At 53.0% G+C, this 15,995-nt stretch overlaps 1 protein-coding gene across 4 annotated transcripts; it reads left to right on the forward strand.

The window, feature by feature from the left end:
• The first annotated feature begins 225 nt into the window (after positions 1-225).
• Positions 226-14,716, forward strand: RAB4B (RAB4B, member RAS oncogene family). 4 transcript variants are annotated; one of them, XR_013530913.1, is made up of 9 exons: positions 226-370; positions 1,667-1,747; positions 2,027-2,141; positions 4,818-4,880; positions 4,961-5,115; positions 7,585-7,680; positions 7,768-7,898; positions 10,819-12,936; positions 14,338-14,716. XR_013530913.1 is itself a non-coding variant. In XM_035286881.3 (8 exons), the coding sequence occupies exons 1-7, from the start codon at positions 355-357 to the stop codon at positions 7,881-7,883; spliced, it is 642 nt and encodes a 213-aa protein (XP_035142772.1). In that variant the 5' UTR covers positions 226-354; the 3' UTR covers positions 7,884-7,898; positions 14,338-14,716. The 4 variants fall into 4 exon arrangements, 2 of the variants coding, with proteins under 2 accessions (XP_035142772.1, XP_078215848.1); XR_008478437.2 differs by having other exon boundaries at positions 12,799-12,936; XM_035286881.3 differs by lacking the exon at positions 10,819-12,936.
• The last annotated feature ends 1,279 nt before the right edge of the window (positions 14,717-15,995 follow it).

Genomic DNA, 15,995 nt, shown 5'->3' on the forward strand with positions numbered 1-15,995 from the left:
CCGTTCCTCAGCTCAGGGAAGCAGCTCTGCACTCTGCACGTCCCTTCCCAGTTGGGCAACCAATCAGTGGTACCTGCCCCACCCCTTTGGGCTTGGCTCCTCTCACGTCGCCAATCCGCGCCTTTTGTCCCGCCCCCTGCCCGCGAGTCCGCCAATCCCACCTTTCGGAAAGCGTGGCCTGGTATCCCGCAGCCGGAGCGGGTGGCGCCGGAGGGGGGCGGAGGCGGAAGTGGCGGTGCCGGGCCCGGGGAGTAGGAAGGAGCCGGGGCTGTAGCCGGAGTGGAGCGGCTGCCAGCCGAGGAGCAGGCGCGGCCGCGGCGCCATATTGCGGCCCTCAGCGGTCGCGACCGAGTCATGGCCGAGACCTACGGTGAGGGTGGTGGGTCGAAGCCGCGGTCCTGGATCTGGGCCCAGGGAGGATGCGGCCTGTGGGAATGGGGCGGGGCTTTCTAGATCAGGGGGCGGGGTCTTGTGTGATGGAGGCAGGGCCTACGTGGATGCTGGGAGGGGTTTAGTGGGTCTGAGGCTGAGCTTATTCGATTTGGGTGGAGCCTGAGGTTCTGGTGCATGGGTTAAATAGATCTGGGGCGGGATTTGAGGGAGCTGGTCCTGAGGGGTTGAGGGAAGCCCTGAGGGAAGAGGTGGGCCTTAATGGATCTGGGCGGAGCCTAAGTAAAAGGGCGGGGCCAACTGCATGAATGGCAGGAGTCAGGTTTATGGGCTAGAAGGAAACCTGAATGGAAGCTCAGGACCCTCGGGCTGATCTAGATTGAGAGAGCTCTAGAATGGGGTTGGGGATGGACTGTCCTTGAGTTAGGGGCAGGACTTAGTGGCAAGGGATGGGGTTTACGCTTGAGAATGAAGCCAGGGTCTGGACAGAGGGAGGGAAGGAGAGGTCGGGAAGTGCAAAATCAGTAGGAATGTACCATAGGAGGTGGTGGTTGGAGGCGGGGGAAGCGCTGGTTTAGGAGTCAGAGGGAGCCGCATTCATTCAACAAATATAGATGAGGGGAAAAGGGTGCAAAGACCCTGAGGTGAGAACCAGCTTGTCATTTTCAGGGAATGGGCTGAAGGCCAGGAGCTATAGTGGAGTGAATGAGTCAGAGGGTGGTAGGAGGTGAAGCGGAACAAGGGCTAGATCGTAGTCCTTGATTAAATAGCTTTCAAGAGACTTTAGCGACAAAATAGCTAAGACGTGGGACTCTGGAGCCCCTTTTCCTGGGTTTGACTCTCACTTCTGCCTAGCTGTGTCTCTTTGGGCAATTCAGTTAACCTCTCTGGCCTGCTTCCTCATGTGGAAAAAGGGGAATAATTTTTAGTTTACCTCCCTCATAGAGTTTTCTTGAGGGTGATGTGAGCTCTTGATGTGAGTAAAGACCTTTAGAACTATGCCTGGCCCACAACAACACACAATTTACCCATGTAACAAATCTGCACATGTACCCCTTGAACCTAAAATAAAAGTTGAAAAACATATAGAATGTGCCTGGCATGTGGGTAGTACTGCATAAGAGCTATCTGTTACTGTTACCTATTGCTTTGTGTCTGTGTGTGTTCTCTCCCTGTAACCATGAAGGTTAGAGGGAGAGATTGGATTGGATTCCATCTTTTTCCCTGTATCTTTCTCTCCCTGTGGGTATCCCTGATTTTGACTCCATCTGGTCAGACTTCCTCTTCAAATTCCTGGTGATCGGCAGTGCAGGAACTGGCAAATCATGTCTCCTTCATCAGTTCATTGAGAATAAGTGTGAGTTTCCCGCAGTGGTCCTGGGAACCCTGAGCTGGGCATGGTGTGGGCAGGTGGGCAGTCGTTGGGGAGGGCAGGGCTGGCCGTAGGTAGTACAAGTCCGGTGCTGGCTTTTTGGCCTTTGCTTTGTCATATGTCCTTTACTAGGTTCTCCTTGGCCTCAGTCACTCCAGTAATGAGAATGGGTTTGTAGAGACTGAGAGGGCCTTGGAGGATGGGGGATCCTCGGAGCTGTCTCCTCTCTCCCTGCACTGCCCCTTCTGTTCCTCCCACTCCCAGTCAAACAGGACTCCAACCACACGATCGGCGTGGAGTTTGGATCCCGGGTGGTCAACGTGGGTGGGAAGACTGTGAAGCTACAGATTTGGGACACGGCTGGCCAGGAGCGGTTTCGGTAGGTGGGCTGGGCTCCCAAAGGTTATGGGGAGAGAGAGAGAAGGAAAGAGAGAGAGAGATGTGTGTGCAGAGTCACTTGGAGACACTGAGGGGGCATACAAGGCAGAGAGAGAGAAGAGACACTGTAGTTAGCAGGTACATATATCTGCAGAGAGAGAGGGAGTACTGGTGAGAGAAAGAGACAGCAGGAGAAAAAGAGGTAGGGGCCAGGTGCAGTGGCTCATGCTGGTAGTCTCTGTGCTTTGGGAGGCTGAGGTAGGAAAACTGCCTAAGCCCAGGAGTTTGAGACCAGCCTGGGGAACACAGTGAGACCCCATTACAAAGAAAGAAAAATAGATAGAGGAAGAGAGGCTTGGAGATGGGGCAAGGGATAGAGACTGAGAGACACTAAAACAGAGAAGGAGAAACTTGAGAGACACACACTCAAAAAGGAAAAGAGAAGAGACAGAGACTAAGAGAGTTGAAGAGAAAGATAAGGGGGGTTAATGAGGCCAGGTGCCTATGGCTCACACCTATAATTCCAGCACTTTGGGAGGCTTGAGGTGGGTGGATCACTTGAGGTCAGGAGTTCAAGACCAGCCTGGTCAACATGGTGAAACCCTGTCTCTACTAAAAATACAAAAAAAAATTTAGCCAGGCCTTGGTGGCACATACCTGTAATGCCAGCTACTCAGGAGGCTGAGGCAGGGGCAACAGAGCCAGACTGTCTCAATAAATGAATGAATGAATGAATAAATAAATCAATAAGGGAGAGGAGAAGACACCAAAAAACAGAGGTCAGAGGCAGAGAGGGAGACAGGGAGTGTTGGACAGGTATAGTTGAATGAATTAACAACTCACTGGCTGCCTGGCTGACGGATGCCCGCACGCTGGCCAGCCCCAACATTGTCTTCCCCTTTATGGGAAGACAAGGGTGAGCATGAGAGAGCCACAGAGACAGAACAGAAAAAAAGACAGTGAGAAATGGGGAACTGAAGACACGCAGGCCAAGGCAGGAGAATCGCTTCAGTCCAGGAGTTTGAGAACAGCCTGGGCAATATCGAGAAATCCCGTCTTTCCAAAAGAGAGATGGAGAGATGGATGTGTTGTGGGAGAGAGAGAGAAATGTGTAGAGCCCAGCGCACAGTAGGTCTTCAGGAAATGCCTGCAGAAAAGTTGATAGACACAGCTGGGCATGGTTGCTCACACCTATAATCTCAGCACTTTGGGAGGCCAAGGCAGGTGGATCACTTGAGGTCAGGAGTTCAAGACCAGACTGTCCAACACGGCCAAACCCTGTCTCTACTAAAAATACAAAAATTAGCTGGGTGTGGCAGTGGATGCCTATAACCCCATCTACTTGGGAAGCTGAAGCAGGAGAATCACTTGAATTCAGGGGGCGGGCAGAGATTGCAGTGAGCCAAGATCACGCCACTGCACTCTAGCCTGGGCGACAGAGCAAAACTTTATCTCTAAATAAATAAATGACACACAGGGCCGGGCACGGTGGCTCAGGCCTGTAATCCCAGCACTCTGTGAGTCTGAGGTGGGTGGATCACTTGAGGTTAGGAGTTCGAGACCAGACTGGCCAACATGGCAAAACCTCATCTCTACTAAAAATATAAAAACTAGCCAGATGTGCTGGTGTGCGTCTGTAATCCTGGCACCTCGGGAGGCTGAGGTGGGAGAATCGCTTGAACCCTGGAGGTGGAGGTTTGCAGTAAGCTGAGATCTTGCCGCTGCACTCCAGCCTAAGTGACAGAGTGAGACTCCCATTCAAAAAAAAAAAAGACCCATAGGCCAATAGGCCAAGGCAGGAGAATCACTTGAGCCCAGGAGTTGGAGCCCAGCCTGGGCAACATAGCAAAACCCCATCTTTATAAAAAATATGAAGAAATTAGGCTGGGTGAGGTGGCTCATGCCTGTAATCCCAGCACTTTGGGAGGCTGAGGTGGGTGGATCACCTGAAGTCAGGAGTTCAAGACCAGCCTGACCAACATGGAGAAACCCCATTTCTACTAAAAATACAAAATTAAGCAAGCGTGGTAGTGGGCACCTGTAATCTCAGCTACTCAGGAGGCTGAGGCAGGAGAATCACTTAAACCTGGGAGGTGGAGGTTGGTGGAGGTTGCAGTGAGCCGAGATCACGCTATTGCACTTCGGCAACAAGAGCAAAACTCCCTTTCAAAAAAAGAAAGAAAAATTAGCCAGATACAGTGGTGCACACTGGTAGTCCCAGATACTTCAGAGGCTGAGGTGGAAGGATCCCTCTCTTGGGAGACCAAACTGAGGAGATCGAGGCTGTAATGAGCCAAGATAATGCCTGCTACAGAGCAAGACCATCAATCAGTCAGTCAATAAGTAAATAAATAAATAAAGACACACATGAAAGAGAAACGGAGAGGAAAACAGACCAATGAAAAGACAGGGACACAGGGAGAGAGAAAGACAGGGAGACTCACAGACAGAGGCAGCGGGCCAGCTGAGTGAAATAGAAGCTGAGAAAGGTAAAGAGAGGCAGACTGCAAGGATACAGGAAGAGAGGAATTGCATGGCGACCGGACCAAGGCCAGGTTTTGGGGCGTGGGCCAGCAGTGGAGGGGGGCTTCCGAACCACCAGTCTCTCTCCGCAGAGTGGGGCACTCTCAGGGCAGACCCCAGCCTTGGGGGTGACTGGGTTCCCCTGGCCCCGCAGGTCAGTGACGCGGAGTTATTACCGAGGGGCAGCTGGAGCCCTGCTGGTATACGACATCACCAGGTGGGTACCTGGAGTGGGTGAGGCAGGGCATGGGTGGCCCCTCTCCTGCACCGCCTCCCTCCCCTCCCCCTTCTCCACAGCCGGGAGACGTACAACTCACTGGCTGCCTGGCTGACGGATGCCCGCACGCTGGCCAGCCCCAACATTGTGGTCATCCTCTGTGGCAACAAGAAGGACCTGGACCCTGAGCGGGAGGTCACTTTCCTGGAGGCCTCTCGCTTTGCCCAGGAGAATGGTAAGGGCTGTGTGGTGGGCCAGGTGGTGGCGGGGTGGACGGTCCACAGGGATTGTGGATTTCCTGCCTCTTAGTGGCCGTGCCCAGCAGGGGAACGTGGAGATTCAGTGGTCTGGGTTCACATTTGATTGTTGGCTGGGCATGGTGGCTCACACCTATAATCCCAGCACTTTGGGAGGCCAAGGTGGGAGGATTGCTTGAGCCCAGGGGTTTGAGACCAGCCTGGACAACAAAGTGAGATCCTATCTCTACAAAAACATTTTAAAAATCAGCTGGGTGTGGTGGCTCATGCCTGTAGTCCCAGCTACAGTGGAGGCTGAGGCAGGAGGATTAACTGAGCCTGAGAGTTTAAGACTGCAGTGAGCCGTGATCATGCCGTTGTACTCCTGTCTGGGAGACAGAGCAAGACCCTGTCTCAAAAAAAAAAAAAAAAATTGTAAGTGTTGCCACTGGTGAGCTGTGTGATTACACTGGTTCAGTTTCCTCATCTGGAAAGTGGGGTCACAGTGTTTCTGCCTCACAGTGTGCTGTGATGCTTGATTCAGGGAGATTGTTGGTTGAAAGTCCTCAGCACCTGCCACAGAGGGGGTGCTAGATTAATGTTGGCTGCTGAGGTTTCGCCTACCGTGGGGAGGCAGCGCAGCATATTGGGGTTTTTGTTTTTGTTTTTGTTTTTGAGATGGCGTCTTGCTCTCACCAGGCTGGAATGCACTGGCACAGTCTCGGCTCACCACAACCTCTACTCCCTGAGTTCAAGCAATTCTCCTGCCTCAGCCCCCTGACTAGCTGGGACTGCAGGTGCACGCCACCATGCCCAGCTAATTTTTGTCTTTTTTTTATAGAGACAGGGTTTCGCCATATTGGCCAGGATGGTCTCGATCTCTTGACCTCATGATCCGCCCGCCTCAGCCTCCCAAAGTGCTGGGATTACAGGCATGAGCCACTGTGCCCGGCCCAAAGGCGCATTTTTGAATACAGGAGATGGATGGGGTAGATCCTAGGGTGACAGGTAGTGGTGCTAAGGGAAATGCAGCATACTGACAGCCCACACCAGGTTTGCAAGGGCCAACCGCAGTGGCTCGCACCTGTAATCTCAACATTTTGGGAGGCCAGGGTAGGAGGATCATTTGATGTCAGGAGTTTGAGACCACCCTGTGCGACGGAGTAAGACCCAACCTCTACAAAAAACAAACAAACAAACAAAAAAACTGGGTGTGGTGGTATGTGGCTGTGGGGTCCTGGTGACTCAGGAGGTTGAGGCAGGAGGATCACTGGAGCCCAGGAGTGATCACACCACTGCACTCCAGTCTAGGGGACAGAGTGAGACCTTGTCCCAAAGAAAAAACAAAGAAAAAGGTTTGCAAGTGTAAACTCATTTGAAAACACTGTTGGCCAAACCACCTACATCTGCTGGCTTGAGATCTGCCTATGTTCCCCTGTTTTGTAACCTCCAGGTTTAAAGGAGGTCTTGCCATCAGAGAGGTGTGGGTGTGAATTGGCTCTAACTTTCTGACTGTGGGGCCTTGCCACGCAGCTATGGGTAGACTAGTTGGCCTGTGCCTGCCCTGGATGGTGCTGGGGACACTGTTGGAGACAGCCCTAGGCCTAACGTGCATGGAGTTCACAGTTCAGTAGGTGGAGGGTGGAAGGACAGATCCACTTCCAGACAGTGACAGCCCAGAAAAGTCAGGGCTGGAAGAGAGGAATCAGGGCCAGGATTGGGGGGAGCAGGCAGAGGGATCGGGGTGGGATGGGGAGCACAGGCAGAGGGGTCAGGGCTGCAATAGGGCAGGCAGAGGCAGAGGGGTCAGGGCTGGGATGGTGGAGCACAGACAGAGGGGTCGGGTGGGATGAGGGGACACAGGCAGAGGGGTCAGGGCTGGGATGGTGGAGCACAGGCAGAGGGGTCAGGTGGGATGAGGGGACACAGGCAGAGGAGTTATATGGAATGGGGGGCCTGGGCAGAGGGATCAGGGGTGGGATGGGGGTCCCAGGTAGAGGGGTCAAGGCCAGGATTGGGAGACACAGGCAGAGCAGTTGCATGGGATTGGGGAGCTGGGTGTGGTGGCTTATGGGCAGAGTGGTCAGGCATGGAATGGGGCAGGCCCAGGCAGAAGGGTCAGCGGAGTGGGATGGGGACCCAGGCAGAGGGTTGGGACCAGGATGAGGAGGCATAACCAGAGGGGTCAGGACCAGGATATGGGGCCACAGGAAGCTGTCATAGCCCTAAATAGGCACCTGACCTGGCCTGGGAAGTCAGGGAGGACTTCCTGGGGGAGGAGCTATGGGAGCTGAGCTCTGAAGGAAGAGCTGGGTGGGTATATAGGGCATCGGATGTTAGTGGCAGGCCCGAGGTGAGGGCAAGCGGGGATGGGATGTTGGCGGAACAGGATGAGAGTAAGCAGGTAAGAGCTCAGTGGAGGGTGGGGATTGACCGGGGCCCTGACCTTGGAATGTGTGCCGCTGCAGAGCTGATGTTCCTGGAGACCAGCGCTCTCACGGGCGAGAATGTGGAGGAGGCGTTTCTCAAGTGTGCCCGCACCATCCTCAACAAGATTGACTCAGGTGAGGCCCCAACCGGCCCGAGTGGGAGCGGAGGGCAGGCCCAGGGGTCTCCAGGCGACCAGTGCTGACCTCTCCCCTTCCCCGCAGGCGAGCTGGACCCCGAGAGGATGGGCTCTGGCATTCAGTACGGGGATGCATCTCTCCGCCAGCTCCGGCAGCCTCGGAGCGCCCAGGCCGTGGCCCCTCAGCCGTGTGGCTGCTGAGCCCTGTGGAGCCAGGTGGGACACTGGGGGTTTAGGGAGGCAGGGTAGACTCTTGGGAATGGAGGAGATGGTGTGGAGACAGACACAGAACATGTGATGACAAGAGAAGCACATGAGAGAAAATGATGCAAAACACACAAGCCAAAGGAGGCACCTGCTGCAGCAGCTCATGCCCATAATCCCAGAACTTTGGGAGACCCACATGGGTGGAGGCAGTTCAGTGGGTGGGGGTGCGGGGACAGACCCACTTCAGACAGTGACAGCTCAGGTCAGGGCCAAATGGGGAAGCATTGGGAGAGAGGGGTCAGAGCCAGCAGGGGAGAAGCCCAGAGGGGTCAGGGCCAGCTTGGGGGACACAGCCAGAGGGATCAGGGATGGGATAGGGCAGGCAGAGGCAGAGGGTCAGGGTGGGATGAGGGGACACAGGCAGAGGGGTTGCATGTGATGAAGGGGCACTAAGAGAAAAAGACACATAAGGTCAGGAGTTGGAGACCATCCTGGCCAACACAGTGAAACCCCTTCTCTGCTAAAAATATAAAAATTAGCCGGGCATAGTAGTACATACCTTTAGTCCCAGCTATTCGAGAGGCTGAGGCAGGAGAATTGCTTGAACCCAGGACATGGAGGTTGTAGTGAGAGGAGACTGAGCCACTGCATTCCAGCCTGGGTGACAGAGCAAGACTCTGTCTCAAAAAAAAAAAAAAAGTGGGGTAGGGGTGGGCTCACGCCTATAATCCCAGCACTTTGGGAGGCCGAGGCAGATGGATCATCTGAGGTCAAAAGTTCTGAGACCAGCCTAACCAATATGATGAAACCCTGTCTCTACTAAAAATACAAAAATTAGCCGGGGATGGTGATGCGTGCCTGTAATCCCAGCTACTTAGGAGGCTGAGGCAGGAGAATTTGCTTGAACCTGGGAGGCGAAGGTTGCAGTGAGCTGAGATCACACCACTGTACTCCAGCCTGGGTGACAGAATGAGACTCCATCTCAAAAAAAGAAGAAGAATAAGAAAAAGAGACATCTTCTGGGCCACAGGGAATCCACCTGTACCATCCAGCCCCAGGCCAGCTTCCTGCCCTAGAACTTGACCCTCCCATTCATAGTTCTCCAACGATTAGAGTGCCTGCTGTATGCCAGGCCCTGCCCAAGGCACTGGGAATATGGCAGAGAGTAACACAGGCTCCCACCCTCATGGAGCTGACATTCTTTTGGAGGGAAACATGATAAACAAGAGATGTAAGTCGGCTGGGCATGGTGGCTCCCCACTATATTCCCAGCACTTTGGGAGGCTGATGGGAGGATCAGTTTCAGACTAGGCTGGGCAACAAAGCGACCTCATCTCCACAAAAATTTTTTTAAATTAGCCATGTACGGTGCTCTGTGCCTGTAGTCTCAGCTACTTGGAGGCTGAGATCCCTGGGAGGATGGCTTGAGCCCAGAAGTTCGAGGCTGCAATGAGCTGTGACCCTGTGCCACCGCACTCCAGCCTGGGGGACAGAGCAACACTCTGTCTTAAAAAAAAAAAAGGAAAGAAATACATAAGATACATAAGTAAAGTTTGTAGTAGTGAGGGAGGTTAAGCACTATGGAGAAAAGACATTCACGGAGGGTGGATAGGGTGGAGAAATGTATGTTGTTTTTTGTTTTTTTTTAAGATGGGGTTTTACCCTGATGGCCAGGCTGGTCTTGAACTCCTGACCTCAGATGATCTACCCACCTCGGCCTCCCAAAGTGCTAGGATTACAGGTGTGAGCCACCGTGCCTGGCCATTTTTTTTCCTTTGAGCTGGGGTACTGCTCTGTCTCCCAGGCTGGAGTGCTGTGGTATGATCTCCGCTCACTGCAACCTCCACCTCTCAGATTCAAGTGATTCTCCAGCCTCAGCCTCCCGAGTAGCTGAGATTACAGGTGCCTGCTGCCACACCCAGCTAATTTTTGTATTTTTAGTAGAGACAGGGTTTCAGCATGTTGGCCAGGCTGGTCTCAAACTCCTGACCTCAGGTGATCCACTCGCCTCGGCCTCCCAAAGTGCTGGGATTACAGGCGTGAGCCACTGCGCCTGGCTCAAGAGTGTACTTTAAACAAGATGATGAGAAGCCTCACTGAGAAGATGGCATTTGAGTAAAGGAGGGAAGACAGGGAGACCTATGGGGACATGGGGCAGAGCACTGCAGGCAGAGAGCTCAGTAAGTGCAACACCTGAGCGAGGAGCATGCCTGGCGTGGGTGAGGGTGACCGAAGCAGCCAGCGTGGTCGTCATGGAGGACCTGTGTGTGTTTTGGGGGTATAGCATGATGGGGTCAGGGGTTGGAGGAAGCAGATCAGTTAGGGCCTGTGGACCCTGGGGAGGCCTCTGGCTTACACCCTGTGTTGGAAAGCCACGGGAGGCTTCTGAACAGAGGAGGGACAGGACCTGATTCAGAGGTTCACAGGGTCCCTCTGGCTGCATAAAGGGACGAGACTGTGAGGAATAGAGGGGGTCACCAGGACACCAGAGAGGAAACTACATAGGCCAGGGGAGAGACAGTGGACAAGGGGGCAGGAGTGGCCGAGATGGGAATAGGGTCTGTGTCCTCCCTAGACACTCTGACTTCCAGTCTTGGCCCTTCTTTTTTTTTTTTTTTTTTGAGACAGAACTTCACTCTGTTGCCCAGGCTGGAGTGTAGTGTTGCCATCTCTGCTCACTGTGACCTCCGCCTCCCAGGTTCAAGCGATTCCTCTGCCTCCGCCTCCCAAGTAGCTGGGATTATAGGCATGCACAACCACTCCTGGCTAATTTTTGTATTTTTAGTAGAGATGGGGTTTTGCCATGTTGGCCAGGCTGATCTCAAACTCCTAACCTCAGGAGGTCCACCCGCCTTGGCCTCCCAAGATGCTGGGATGTGGCCACTGGGTCTTTCTAACACACGTCTGCTCCTGTCGCTCCCTTGTTCAGAACCTTCCATGGCTCTCCCGGTCCCAGGACACAGCTGAAGCTCCTCAGCCTGGTGTTGGACCCTCTGCAGGGACTGGCCCTCAGCCCCTTGTACTGCTCCCTAGGTCTCAGGCCGCTCCAGTAGCGCTGGAGTTCTTCCCATTCCCCTGGGCCCTTGCTCATGCTGGGCCGTTCCTCCCCTTTTTCCCTGGCAACCTCCTTCCCTCCTCCAGGAAGCACTACCTCTTCCTCCACGCTTGGTCCAAACTTCTTGTTTTTGAGATAGAGTCTCGCTCTGTCACCTAGGCTGGAGTGCAGTGGTACGATCTCAGCTCACTGCAACCTCCGCTTCTGGGTTCCAGCGATTCTGGTGCCTCAGCCTCCTGAGTAATGGACCGTGGGCGCAGGCCCCCGACGCCTGGCTAACTTTTCGTATTTTTAGTAGAGACAGGATTTCACCATGTCGGCCAGCTGTTCACAAACTCCTGGCCTTAAGTGGTCCATCCGACTTGGCCTCCCAAAGTGCATGAGCCACTGTGCCTGGCCCCAAACTTCTTTTTCTTTTTTGAGACTGAGTTTCGCTCTTGTTATCCAGGCTGGAGTGCAATGGCGCCATCTCAGCTCACCGCAACCTCCGCCTCCTGGGTTCAAACAATTCTCCTGCCTCAGCCTCCCGAGTAGCTGGGATTACAGGCACATGCCACCATGCCCAGCTAATTTTTGTATTTTTAGTAGAGACGGGGTTTCACCTCATTGACCAGGATGGTCTCGATCTCTTGACTTCGTGATCCACCCGCCTTGGCCTCTCAAAGTGCTGGGATTACAGGCCTGAGCCACCGCGCCCGGCCTGCCGCAAACTTCTTGACGGGTTTTCAGAGCCCTGCAGGATTTGGTCCCATCCCCACCTCTCTGGGGCATGTGTATGTCTTGCCAGTTCTCCCCTCTGTACTTCATGCTCAATCCACTCCCAGCCCTTGGCATTTCTAGGGGGGCTGTGGGTAACAGGGGTTAGACTTTGGGTCTCCTTGGAAGGCAGAGCCCACGTGATTTCCTGATGGAATGGATCTGGAGTCTGAAAGAGAGAGGAGTCAAGGATGATGTCTTTGGACAGTGCTCTCTTGTCCTCCCAAGACTTTGTACCTGCTGTGCCCAAACCTCAGTTTGCTCATCTGTAAAATGAGGCTAATAATGGCACCTACTTCAATAGGTGGTGAGAAGATGAAATAAGTCAGTTTATGCAAAGTGTTCAGAATGGGGCCTGATGGTCAAGACTTGATCATTGAGAGCTGGTTTTTGTTGTTGTTGTTGTTTTTTGAGACAAAGTCTCGCTCTTGTCTCCCAGGCTGGAGTGCAATGGTTCAATCTTGGCTCACTGCAACCTCTGCCTTCCGAGTGCAAGTGATTCTCCTGACTCAGCCTCCTGAGTAGCTGAGATTACAGGTGCCTGTACCACGCCCGGCTATTTTTTTGTCTTTTTAGTAGAGATGGGGTTGCATTTCACCATGTTGGCCAGCCTTTGGTCTGGAACTCCTGACCTCAGGTGATCCACCTGCCTTGGCCTCCCAAAGTGCCGGGATTATAGGCATGAGCCGCCACGCCCGGCTAAAGTTTTCTTCTTATCCATCTTTGGGCTGAGCTCAAATGAATGGTGTGTCTTCTTTGCCTCAGGGTTTAGCAGAGATTCTTTCCTACTTACCCTCAGTAGGTCAAATGTAACAAGGCAAGGCTTTTTCATACTTTGTTCATTGCAATCTGCAGGAGGAAATATATTTTACATGTTGATCTAGGACTGATTGTAGCAGATCCCACCCATCTATAAAACTCAAACACACATTTTCCTACCACCAGTATTATTTCGTTTTTTGTCACTGAAGTGAGAGTCACATAACATAAATTGACGTAACTTTTCAAAGTGTACAATTCAGTGGAATTCAGTGCATTCACAGGATTGTGCAACCACCACCTCTGTGTTGTTTCAGACGTTTTCTTTTTTTGAGACAGAGGCTCACTCTGTCACCCAGGCTGGAGTGCAATCACATGATCTTAGCTCACTGCAACCTCTGCCTCCTGGGTTCAAGCGATTCTCCTGCCTCAGCCTCTGGAGTAGCTGGAATTACAGGCGTGTGCCACCATGTCCCGGTAATTTTTGCATTTTTATTAGAGACAGGGTTTCTCCATGTTAATCAGGCTGGGCTTGAACTCCCAACCTCAGGTAATCCGCCTGCCTTGGCCTCCAAAAGTGCTGGGATTACAGGTGTGAGCTACCCACCCAGCCTCAGAACCCTAATTCATTACCCTAAAGGAAACCCCATACCCATCAAGCAGTCACTCTCCATTTCCCCCAGCCCCTGGCAACCACCAATTTGTTTTCTGTTTCTGTTGGTCAATATAACATTCTTTTTCTTTTTTTTTTTTTTTTTTGAGAAGTGTCTCACTTTGTCACCCAGGCTGGAGTGCAGTGGCACCATCTCAGCTCACTGCATCCTTGACCTCCTGGGCTCAAGTGATCCTCCCACCTCAGCTCCCCAAGTAACTGGGACTATAGGTGTGCACCACCACACCTGGCTAATTTTTATGTTTTTATTTTTTGAAGAGATGGGGTTTCACCATGTTGCTCAGGCTGGTCTCGAACTCCTGAGCTCGAATGATCCACCCACCTCAGCCTCCCAAAGTGCAGGGATTACAGGTGGGAGCCACCATACCTGGCCTCTTTTCCCTTTTTTTTTCTCTTTGAGATCGGGTCTCACTGTGTTAGCCAGTTATTCCTGGCCTCAAGCAGCCCTCCACCTTAGGCTCCCAAAGTTTTAATCCCAGACTTTGGGAGGTGGAGGCGGGTGGATCACAAAATGAGGAGTTTGAGACCAGCCTGGCCAATATGGTGAAACCCTGTCTCTATTTAAAAAAAAAAAAAAAAAAAAAGAATCAGGGTGATCCAGGAGCATAGAGGGACACAGAGAGATACAAAGGCAGGTTCATTATATTTTTATTTTTTTGAGACAGAGTCTCACTCTGTTGCCTAGACTGGAGTGCAGTGGCACAATCTTGGCTCACTGTAACCTCCACTTCTCAGGCTCAAGTGATCTTCCCACCTCAGGCCCCCAGGTAGCTGGGACCACTGGCACATGCCACTACTCCCGGCTAATGTTTGTATTTTTTTGTAGAGACAGGGTTTTGTGGTGTTGCCTATGGCTGGTCTCAAACTCCTGGGCTCAAATGATCCTCTTGCCTTGGCTTCCCACAGTGCTGGGATTACAGGCATGAGCCATTGCATCTAGCCAGATACGTGATATTTATTAGATGTTGAAATCTGGCTTTACAGACTCAGCTCTCTGAGGCAAACAAACAGGGAGATGCAGGTACCCTCAGCATAAGCCCCAAATTACCTGCAGGAGAGAGAGAGAAAATCAGACAGTGTGGAAACTGGGAGAAGAAAGGTATGAACAAACCAATACAGATAGGCAGGGAAATACCTGGAAATGAGGCAGAGACCAGCTGGACAGACCTCAGGACCCTGCAGGTCACCACACCCTTCTCTTTCAGCTCACCTGTTCTCCAGGACCAGCCCTGCCCTTCTGGCTGGGGCCCAGGCCCAGGCTCTGAGAGGCGGTGTCCCAACCTGCCGTGGCCCCAGAGGAGCTGTGCCGCCACCTGTCCCCCTTCCCTGGCCTGGTGGGGCCTGGCTTTGGGGCAAGACTGAGCCACGGGGGAAGGGGAATCCGTACCTGCTGCTGCTTCCTCTGTCTTGGCTAACCTCTGTCCCCCTGAACCCCTAACCATACCCCAAGAGCTCCCAAAGCCTGAGACCAGGGTCATTTGTCCCCAGTTGCCTGCCTGGCCCCGCTGTTGCTAGTACCTGTTATTTATTACCTGGAGGCCTGTCCAGCTCCACCCTACTCCCATAAAGCATTGTTTACACCTGTGTCTGGCCTCCGTTATTCCTGGATGGCAGGGTGATGGAAGAGGTCCCTGACAGAAGACTCATGGGTCATGGTGTTTGAGGGCCTTGTTTCTGGATTGGATATGGTAAGGGCTATACCAAGCATGATGATGACCCAGGTGCCTGTTGCAGAGGGAGGGAATTTGTTACTGGGTGGACAGTGTGACAGTCTGTGTTCCAGGCTCAAGTGTGTCAACATGCTGACGTCCCTGTGTTTGTGACATGCATACATGTTTCCAGTAACCTGTGTATGGGATGATGTCTACAGGAATGTGTGCTGGTCGTGTGTGATGCAGATAGCTGTAACTGCTCTGTGGCCTCGGTGATTGTATTGGTGAGGCTGGGATTGTTTGGGACATCAAGGCCAGGGGATGGGCATTTGGGCCTATAGGTGTGCCTCTAGTCTGCGTGTCTCATGACTGAAAGTCGTAGGCAGTGACTCATTACTGTGTATGTGCCTGTGCATATGTGCCCTTGAGGACTGTTTGTGTTTTGGTGTGAATTTGGCTCTTTTTAAACACCCACATGTGGCCAGGAGTGGTGGCTTAGGCCTGTAATCCAGCACTTTGGGAGGCTGAGGCAGGCAGATCACGAGGTCAAGAGATCAAGACCATCCTGGCCAACATGGTGAAACCCCATCTCTACTGAAAATGCAAAACAATTAGCTGGCTGTGGTGGTGGCACGTGCCTGTATCCCAGCTACTCAGGAGGCTGAGGCAGGAGAATCGCTTGAAGCCGGGAGGCATAGGTTGTAGTGAGCCAAGATTGCGCCATTGCACTCCACCCTGGCGCCAGAGCGAGACTGTCTCAAAAAGACAAAAACAAAAGTTAGCCAGGCGTGGTGGTACACACCTGAAGTCCTAGCTATTCGGGAGGCTGAGGTGTGAGGATCACTTTAGTTGGGAGGTTGAGGTTGCAGTGAACCGTGATTGTGCCACAGCACTCCAGCCTGGGCAAAAGGGTAAGACCCCACTTCAGAACTAAACAAGAAACACCCTTGTGTGGCCATGAACCCTGTGTGTGCCCTCGGGACTGCGGGCTTCTGTGCAATCGTCATGCATGTGTGGATACCAGTATGCATGTCCTTGTGCTCACGCACCGCTCCCTACCCCCACTCAGGTGGCCTGCTGGGGACTGGTGCAGCCCTCTGAGGACACTCCCAGTTGCTTGTTGCCCTCCCACCCCTACGACCCCCTTCACCGGCCCCGAGGGAGCCTTGAGTCCCAACTCTCCAGAGCGATGGTGGAGGGGGCGGCGCATT

The sequence above is a fragment of the Callithrix jacchus genome, chromosome 22 (genome assembly GCF_049354715.1).
Source record: "Callithrix jacchus isolate 240 chromosome 22, calJac240_pri, whole genome shotgun sequence".
NCBI lineage: Eukaryota > Metazoa > Chordata > Mammalia > Primates > Cebidae > Callithrix > Callithrix jacchus.

What these genes read in the sequence shown, in the direction of transcription:
- RAB4B (XM_035286881.3), top strand. An exon ending in TCAGTTCATTGAGAATAAGT is followed by an intron (nt 1,748 to 2,026) that starts GTGAGTTTCCCG and finishes TCCCACTCCCAG; the next exon opens with TCAAACAGGACTCCAACCAC. An exon ending in CTGGTATACGACATCACCAG is followed by an intron (nt 4,881 to 4,960) that starts GTGGGTACCTGG and finishes CCTTCTCCACAG; the next exon opens with CCGGGAGACGTACAACTCAC.